General features: G+C 33.5%; 1 protein-coding gene across 2 annotated transcripts in view; it reads left to right on the top strand.

Annotated features, from left to right (window-relative positions):
• The first annotated feature begins 2 nt into the window (after nt 1-2).
• Nucleotides 3-10,515, top strand: part of LOC145325757 (galactose-3-O-sulfotransferase 2-like) — a 29,397-nt gene continuing 18,884 nt past the window's right edge. For both annotated transcript variants that reach the window (XM_080168700.1, XM_080168701.1), the window contains exons 1-2: nt 3-70; nt 3,353-3,450. In XM_080168700.1, coding sequence (XP_080024826.1) covers nt 29-70; nt 3,353-3,450 — 140 coding nt within the window. In that variant the 5' untranslated portion in view covers nt 3-28. The remainder of the gene's footprint in view (nt 71-3,352; nt 3,451-10,515) is intronic.

Here is a 10,515-nt window from a genome sequence, read left to right as displayed (position 1 = left end):
TCAGATGAAAATGTGAAAGTTATAAAAAATGGTTGGATATCAGCCACTGCCTACTCAAGATAATACTCAGGTGTGTTTGTCTGTCCATCTGTCTGTCGGTCTGTCCATCTGTCTGTCTGTCTATCTATCTGTGTATCTATTAAAAAATGGTTGGATATCAGCCACTGCCTACTCAATATAATACTCAGGTATGCTTGTCTGTCTGTCCATCTGTCTGTATGTCTGTCTGTCCAGCAGTCTGTCTGTCTATCTATCTGTGTATATATTTTTAAAAATGGTTGGATATCAGCATTGCCTACATCTGTCTATCATGAGAAAAATTTTATATACCGGTTTACGGGGGGGGTTGGAGGTAATGCCTCAAATATTTAGGGGGTAAGGGGATGACCTAGGAAAATGGGAAAGGTGTCAAAAGATGCGTATTTACCATACGCAGATAGCAAAAAAAAGTTTGGGGTAATCGGACCAACGGTCCGCGTGTGGCGGGCGCGAAAGCGCCAAAAAAACGCCTAAAAAGTTAGCAAACTGCAAAATCGTCAAATAGTGACTTATGTGAAAAAAAAGTGAAAATGCAAAACCTTCGATGGGGCAACGTTAATACCGCCAAGACCGTGATAGATAGAGACGAATGGTTTTTTCATGGCACTAAATCTCCGTCATGGCATCCCGAAACTTTTATTTTGGACACCCCCATCCCCCCCGAAGGGGGGGATATGGGCCCCCAAACTCTTGCAATTTGGTGTTTTTCACAAAATCCTTCTGGGTCCATTTTGGACAGGAAAGAGTCATTTTAGCGGGGTCTGAACATCAGGCCCATAAAACAAGTCCATTGAGATGTGTTAGAAACTGAAAAAAAATTTGGACCCGCCAATGACCGTTTTGACCGTTATTGACCGTTAAACGTAGCGATTTCCGGTTTTTCGGCCAAAACTTGCTCAAGGAGACGTTTTTTGGGATTGACATACAAAAGCAAGTTTGTCTAACTTTTTGAGGCGGGCATTTCATTACTTATGCATTATCCGCCTCGGGCGAACCGTTTGGCCGTTACGCGCCGCCGAAGGCGCGATTTTTGACGTTTTTTCGAAAAATTTCGGTTTTTGCCCCTTAAGGGGGTGACGGAGTCGTTTTAGCAACATTGACCTTGTCTTCACTTTTGTAGAACTTTTCAAGGCGGACATTTCTTTACTTATGAATCATTGACCTCTGGCGGACCGTTTGGCCGTTATTCGCCGCCGAAATTGCGATTTTCGGCGATTTTGCTGTTCGCGAGGTTTTAACGGCCATTTTGGAGGTAAAGGAGTCCTCCAATCAAGATCACTCTGAAATACTTTTCTTTTGCAAATTAAATTTGCAACATTTCATGTTAAGTTCATTTTTTTGTACGTCCAACCAGTTTTGTTCCAGTTGAAAAAAAAAATAACAACTACTGTTATTATTACACCACCCCTCAAAATGTATTTATCATTCATACTATAATTATCAATTATATTATCTTACTCTTTACAATCTATCAATAATTACACATAATAATTATAATTATCTTATTACTTTTTAATTATAATTCAAATGATTAGTACTTTGTAAATTCCAATGATTATTACTTTGTAAATTCCAATGATTATTACTATTACTTTGTAAATTTTAATGTTTATAACTTTATAAATCTTGATAATTATTACTTTGTAAATATAAATTCTAATGATTATTACTTTGTAATTATAAATTCTAATGATTATTACTTTGTAAATTTAAATTTAAATTTAACTTTTTGGCAACAATTAACACACATTTTGCTCTGCTACAGGCTGATGCCTTGGGCCTATTACTATATTACTATTGTTATCCATCCTCTTTATAGGGTCCCCATACCTTAAAGTAACTTATTTCCTCATAATTTTTCCGTGTGCCATAAATGTGGTCGATAACCAAACAATCGATTTACAATTTATGGCAATCCCAGCATTGGTACTCAATATAATACTCAGGTATGCTTGTCTGTCTGTTCATATGTCTGATTGTTTGTTTGCCTGTCTGTCTATCTGTCTGATTGTGTCTTCTATCTGTCTGTTTGTTTGTCTGTCTGTTCATATGTCTGATTGTTTGTTTGCCTGTCTGTCTATCTGTCTGATTGTGTCTTCTATCTGTCTGATTGTTACTGCTATCTGTCTGTATGTCTATCTACCTCTCTATCTATCTTTCAATCTATCTATCTAAATGTCTAATATCTTATTATGTCTTGGAATCTCCCAACAATCTCGTGGACAACCATAAGCCAAAAAGTATGTAGCCCCTTGTTCAGAACTATCTATCCATCTCTTTATCTATATATCTATCTATCTAGGATTCTCCAACAATCTCTCGGACAACCATAAGCCAAAAAGTCTGGAGCCCCTTGTTCATAACTATCTATCCATCTCTTTATATATAGACTAAATCTATCTATCTATCTATCCAGGAATCTCCAACAATCTCGCGGTCGCGGACAACAATAAGCTAAAAGTATGGAGCCCTTTGTTCATAACTATCTATCTATCTCTTTATCTATATATCTATCTATAGACAATATCTATCTTTCTAGCTGGAATCTCCTATAATCTCACGGACAACCATAAGCCAAAAAGTTTGAAGCTACTTGTTCAGAACTATCTATCTATCTCTTTATATATAGACCAAATCTATCTATCTATCCAGGAATCTCCAACAATCTCGCGGACAACCATAAGCCAAAAAGTATGTAGCCCTTTGTTCAGAACTATCTATCTATCTCTTTATCTATAGACTATATCTATATATCTAGGCATCTCCAACAATCTCGCGGACAACCATAAGCCAAAAAGTATGTAGCCCTTTGTTCATAACTATCTATCTATCTCTTTATCTATAGACTATATAATCTATCTAGGAATCTCCTACAATCTCGCGGACAACCATAAGCCAAAAAGTATGGAGCTCCATGTTCAGAACTATCTATCTATCTCTTTATCTATAGACTATATCATCTATCTATCTATCTATCAAGGAATCTCCTACAATCTCTCGGACAAACAAAAGCCAAAAAGTGTGGAGCCCGTTGTTCAGAACTATCTATCCATCTCTTTATATGTAGACTAAATCTATCTATCTATCTATCCAGGAATCTCCAACAATCTCTTAGACAACAATAAGCCAAAAAGAATGGAGCCCTTTGTTCAGAACTATCTATCTCTTTATCTATAGACTATATATATCTATCTATCTATGAATCTCCAATAATCTCGCGGACAACCATAAGCCAAAAAGTGTGGAGCCCCTTCATGTTCATAACTATCTATCTATCTCTTTATCTATAGACTATATCTATCTATCTATCCAGGAATCTCCAACAATCTCACGGACAACAATAAGCCAAAAAGTCTGGAGCCCGTTGTTCAGAACTTGTACGCAACAAGCTACTCAAAAGAAAAAACTCAAGTTAGTTTCTTTTTGCATTTTAAATCATATTCATAACATGGTTAAATTAACGAGCTAACCGTTACGGACGTACGGACAGACCTAATCTGATTATAAAAAAGTTTTGCTTTTAAAAATAAATATAATATCCTTGGTCATTTATTTTCTTCAAGTCTAAGTGGATTTTTAATAATGTTCTTTAGACAATAATAAAGCATTTGATTAATAATCTAATCTTATTCAATAATCTATAATAATGACAATGTGAAGGGGTGACAGTGTCAAAATAAACTATAATGAACACCTTCTAAAAGTTTTATATGGGGTGTGTTTACCTCCCAACCCCCTCTTTTTATATAATAACGTTAGATAAGTTTTTTTTTATTTTTTTTATTTTGTGGAAATGAGAGAAAAGGACGGAAGCAATAACATTTACAGTAATTTAAATTGTGCATAAATCTGCGTACACACACATACATACACACTCACATACACACACACACACACACACAAACACATACACATACATGCCCACAAACAAATAAACACATAAGTTCATAGTTTATGAAAATATTATTGAAATAACATAAACAATTCAGGAATAGTGAGACAAATCTTTGGGAATAGTCCCTTTCGTGACATCGCACCTTAAGGGGCGATTTGTCGTATTTTTAAAATGGCTTTTTATAGGTTATTTTGGGTTAGGTTAGGTTATATATTTGGTTAGGTGATTGCCCAACAGGGTTAGGTAATTGGCCCCGCAGGGTTAGAGCCCCCCGCAGGGGCTAGAAATAGGAGAAAACCTACTGTGAAAAATACGAAGAATCGCCCCTTAAGGTGCGATGTCACGAAAGGGACTATACCCAAATCTTTTTTTTTATAAAATAAAAAGTTTTTCTAGTATGACTTCGAAACCTATTAATTTCCGTATGAAAAACCATGTATAGTATCGTATTATAGACAGTTTTCCAATTTACTATCCGCAGAAAGTTGTCACTACGATGCGTAATTAACTACCTAGCCCTAATATTAATAGTTAAATTGTTAAGATAACATTTACTAGTTCATGAAAAGAAATCTAATTTTCAATATGATTCTATATATAATCAGAGATCTTAAGAGATTTGATAATAAAGGATAAATTGATGTACATCTCCAATTATGATGAACAAAATTACAATTTCTGTAAACCTATAGAATATATTGGATATATGTATAGTTTGAAAATTACTAGTTTGAATCATCCAGTCAAGATTTGATACAAGTCCCCAAAGTTTTTAAGCCAACAAATTAGGGACGAGTATAATTTAGAGTCCAATGTACCCACCCTACCTCTGGAAAGCTATTGATATGATTTTATTTATGTTTATAAATCCTTTAATTCCTGAAAGCAATTACTCAATTTATTTATGTGTCATGAAGCTGGAGGGGAAATTTTCGGGTTACAGGGATAAGACAATAGCTGATAAATTGTTATACATCCCCAATGATGACATTTAAAATTACCCCTTATAGAGATTACAATTAGTGGTTGAAACGTTTTTACACTCAGCTTAGTGAAACACTAATTAAAATTCAATAATAGACGTCCCTAAGGTTGTTAAGTCTATGAATAAGAAAACGTTATTTAAAGACTTTGGGGACTAGTGTAATAAACATTCCCATTGTCCCCTTTTATAAACATGTTTTCTCATTTGTTGCCATTAACACTTTGGGAACTCGCACTGTTATTTAGTCTTGATAGGGTGGTTCAAACTAGTTAACTCTTAACTTTTCAACCAATAACTATTAAAGTATTAGTTTATCATAAACTAGCGGCTACGCCCCTAGTGGCATTTAAATGGTTTTTTTTATTTTAAATATCTAATTTGAGAAATAATTTACCTATGTTATCAGCTGTTAAATTCATGTCTCTACGCAGCGCGACTATGCTAGCGACACTATGCGGCGGAAATATTTCAATTTTTTTCGATTTTATTGTGATTTCTCTTGGGAGGGTGGTGGTACCCTCCCCCAAAATAGTTATAAACCTTCCCGGGACCTATGAGAAGCTACCCTGTTAAGGAGAACCCAATCGGTTCAGTGGTTAGCGAGATCCTTCGGTACAGACACACAGACAAACATCCTGTTACTTTAGTATACGGATAGGGATGTACATCAATTTATCGTCCATTGGCTTATCCCTTAGGATCTCTGGATGAATTAGAATAATGGGTAACAAACATGGATTAAGGAAAAGAGTAAATTGATACTTAACAACAACAAAATCCGTAAAAAAAATGTTTAAATCCATTTCTCATAATCTGTTAGGACTGTGTGTGTGTATATACTATATAAGGTGGAAAAATAGCGTAAAACCAACACCAGGCGTATGTTAATCTTCCCTAAAATTGAGAATTTAACTATCCGTCTATTAATATACTAAGCGTAAAGCATCAATTGAGTATTATTTTAGTTCATCTACAAAGTTGCTAAGTATTGCTTTGAATTCGAAACAGGGAATTTAAGAGATAAGACTTTTGACAATAATTAACCCATCAGTAGATTAAAGGTATTATCGCATCTTGTAATAGAAAGCTTTCCGCGGATATCAAAATTAAAAATGAAAAGATGTTTGCCAGTTTTGTTAGCCCCTAGGGGCCGAAGGTCCTGGCTAACAAAACTAATGTCAATTATTTTTTTTATATTCGTGGAAAATTGTCTGTAATAGGATGCGATACATGAATTTTCAGTATGGCTGAGAACCGGTTCTAATCAAGCGGCGGATATTAATCGGATTGGAAGCCACCCTGTAAAGTATATTTTAAAACCCAATGACCCCTTCCTACTTGTACTGAAGTATTTGATTTGTTTTAGGTATATTTGCTATCATTAAAAATTCGCTGTATTTTAAGAAAACCCTAAACATTGCACAGTGTTAAAGAGCTGTAGGGCCCTTTCCTTTGTTTTTTAGTTTTCCTCCTTGCGGGGCCTTTAAACTCCTCTTTCAATGTGAAAAATTACTGGATTTTTTAGTAGAGAAGCTACTCTATAATTTAAAATGTCCAGCTTGAAGTTAATATTTATTTGACTTAATCAGTCCTTCAGTCAAACGGACAAGCAAATATTAAATAGCATTATTATTTATATTTATGGACTATAATATTTCTAAGATGGACGTATTTACCTTGTAGTTGTAATTATAGAGATGCTACGCTTATATTAAAATAAGATTATTTTTTAGTATACTTGTCTTTAGCGCCTTAAAGTCAAACAAAAAAAACAGAATATTTTTAGGAAAACAATCTAGGATTTTTATTAACAATACAAATTACAAATTATAGGGTAAGGGGGGGGAAATTTCGGTTTTTTTTCGGTTTTTTTGAAAAAAAATGGGGTAAATATTAATATTTTCAAATGAAACCAAGACCAGTAGAAAGCTTACGGAAAGGACTATCAGGTCCTAAACGGACATTATCCTAGGACTTTTAGAAGTTGGCCGAAATTGACCGCAAAAAAGTTACCGATATTTCCCCACCACCGGGGGAAATATCGGTAATTTTTTTCAACCTAAAAAAAATCGATGAAAAACGGCCAAACGGCCAGTCGAACATAAATAATCATAATTAGTATAGGTTATAGGGATTATCCACAAAAAGTTTCATAATGATCGGACTATTCCTTCTATGTTGAAAATGAATTTTTTTGAAAGACGCGAATTTTCGATTTTTTTTTTCGAATTTTTTTTTTTTTTAAACCTAAAATTAATATAAGAAAAAAACGTATTTTATTACTTTTTAGGCCTGATCCTAAAAAAGCTCACATTGAACTATAGATTTAGCACCAAAAACATGAAAATTGATTAAAAATTGACCTCAAAAATTTAATTTGAAGCAAAAGTGTCATCTTTGCAAAAAATCTTGACTACATTTTAACCTTAAAAAAATCGATGAAAAAAGGCCAAACGACCAAACGACCAAACAAGCGTAATAAATCATAATTAGTATAGGTGATTGGGATTAACCACAAAAAAATTCATAAAGATCGGACTATTCCTCCTATGTCAAAAATATTTTTTTTTCAAAGGACCAGAAATTTTGATTTTTTCCTCACAAAATTTTGATTCAAAAAATAAAATTAATTTTTTTTTTGTTTTTTATCTGTTCTATTCATTTTTAGGCCTAATTCTTAAAAAGTCCATATGGAAAAATAGATTTGACAAAAGAAAACATGAAAACATGACCTTAAAAGTTGAATTTTAATTTCTTTTGAAATTACCGATTTTTCCCCCGGCGCCAACTTTGGTCATTTTTGAAAAAAATATTAACCCGATTTTAAAGCTCTCAACGGATTTGGAAAAAGCGGGCAATTTCTAGTTCAAAAAGTTTTTCAGATCAGCTCTAGGTCTTACCAATTTTTGTGTAGGTCGATCTTTACACACCTACTAAAAAATTTTTGGAAAAAAAAAAATTTTCGTCCGACTTTGAGACCCAATAAGTACCCTTAATATTCATCTCACAAAAAAATTCATTTTATACTTTTTTGTAGGCAATTTAATAAGGAACAAATTTGCTTTTATGTTTTTTTCTGTCATTTGAAAGGAACGTGGAGAAAAAGGTCATTTAATGAAGGTAGGTCGAAATTACCGAGAATAGCCCCTTACCGAAACTTCCCCCCCCTTACCCTATTATTCTATGCATTATTCTAGAAGCAAAGGTTTTAATATTTTGTTCTGTAAATTCCGGTAGGGAGTTGACATGGGACTGAAAATCACTCTGGTACCCAAATATATTACCACATTATCTAATTCGATGGCTCAAAAACTTTGGGTACTTAATCAATTTAAATTGATTTGTGATTGGAACAACTAACTGCACCCAAGCTTCTAGCTCCTGCAAAGGACATAAACCTTCTAGGGCCGATTTCTTAAAGAGGGTGAAGGTACCCTTCCATAAATAATTATAAACCTTTACTGGACCTATGAGAAGCTTCACTGTTGGTTCATATTGGTTCGGTGGTTAGCTTTGCTACACACACAGACAAACATCACGTTATTTTATATAAGAATTTTTTTAATTATCAGAAAATCTTTTAAATGCACTTGAAATCATTATTAAGCTTTTATTTTAACTAGAGATGGCAATTCGTCAAATTTTTGAATTCGGATTCTTACAAGAATCCGTCAAAAAAAATGGCGGATTCTCGCGAATTCCGGATTCTTATTTTTGGCGGATTCTGAATTCTAGCACTATTTTAAAAGGCTTTTAAAAAAAATTAAATAATAAGTGCTACATATGTCCAAAAAATTTATGTTTTTGGTGTTCTCTAAATTTTAGCCTACCAATTAAGAATCCGAATCCGCCATTAAAAAACGGATTCGGATTCCAAAATTGACCAAAAATTGGGCGGATTCCGGATTCAGATACGGATTGCCAACCCTAATTTTAATACCAGCGAAATAATAAATATAAAATCCAGGGTTGTGTTTCTATTTAAAACTTTGCTTACAGGATATTCTAATATTTCTAAACCTTGCTATCTAGTCCCTTGCAGATTGTTTAAGTGTTCAAAAGTGATCTATAATATTTATCGCATCGTATTATAGACACCTTTCCGCGGATATTATATGGAAAAATATAAGATTAAAACCAGTTTTGTTAACCCCGATGGGCCGGAAGGCCCTGGCTAACAAACATTTTATTAATTTTATGATAATTATCTTAATATTAATGGAAAATTGTCTTTAATACGATTGTATAAATGATTTTCAGTATGGCTGAGAACTGGTTTTAATCCTGCGGATATAAATAGGTTTCGAACCGTACTGGAAAATATTTGATTTTATTTTATATGATTGAAATCTTATATGTTACCCATTAAAAGACCTAACTACTTTATATAGGATTGCATGCTGTAATCGTAGATGTAGTATAGTTTTAAAGCTAAGCTTTTTTATAGTCCAGGACAGTTAGCTCTTTTTATTGATTTAAACAAGTTAGAATTGTCATATCTATTTCAAATTTTGTTTTGACTTCTGCATTAGTATTCTGCTTATTCAGTTTTGTCACCATACAAGTTTCAATATTCGTTTGCCCTACTCTTTCAGAGCTTCGCTTTTATGAATTTTGTCATCCTTATTCTTTAGTAACCATATTACTCACTCGCCTTGTAAATGTCATGTAAACTGTTTAAGTTGCCTTTTAAAACGGTGTTTAATCGCAACCGTATGACATTAAATTGTCAAAAACTAAAAAACTGCCACTACGCCTTTCCTTATTGATCATCATCAAATGCCCAGGGAGAAGGGGATATGGATTTGTAAATCAAACTAGTCCCCAAAGTTTCATAAGGAACACGCCATCTCATTATTTAGCTCAAAAACTGAGAGTGCTTTTATACTATACTAGCAACTATGCCTCTAAGGCCTCTAGGTCCACTTGAGGGGGGAGTTGAATTTGATAACCCAATTTTTTATTTTAGATTTTTAAAAAAAATCTAAAAAAAAGATATTTTGGGAGGGGATGGGTGGTACCCTCCCCCAAAATAGTCCGCCCATCCGTCCGTCACTCCGTCTGTCCGTCCGTAACGGATAGCTTTTTTCGTTAATTTAGGCAAGTTAGAATTGTATCCTGTATTAATAAGTTTTGCAACAAATTACGTCTAATTTTGTAAAAACTTATATATTCTATTCTGACACTCTACAAGAGTAAATCTTCGTCTGTCATACCGTTTCAGAGCTTCGCTTTTATGGATGGTTGTCATCCTTGTTTAAACATGATTGTGCAATTAATTGCTTTTCTAATCTTAAACAATGTTTTAAAAAGTTTATAAGTAGCTCAGCATTATCTCAAAGTACTGGTACCCAAAGTTTTATATATATGATATATCATTCGTTGGATAAAAAATCATTACCTAGGGACTTTTAATCCTAATTTTAAATCTTGAATTGTTGTGTAAAACTAGCAATGTCTAAAGTTCCTAAGCAATAATTTGAATCTACATTATTAGTGACAATTTTGTTTATAATCATTTGGAATGTACATCAATTTATCGTCCATTATCTTATCCCTTTAGATCCCTGTATTTTTAAAGATTTCTATTTGTCAT

Source organism: Acartia tonsa, chromosome 8 (genome assembly GCF_053477335.1).
Source record: "Acartia tonsa isolate MP-2025a chromosome 8, ASM5347733v1, whole genome shotgun sequence".
Taxonomy (NCBI): Eukaryota; Metazoa; Arthropoda; class Copepoda; order Calanoida; family Acartiidae; genus Acartia; species Acartia tonsa.
This window is presented reverse-complemented; position numbering and strand designations above follow the sequence as displayed.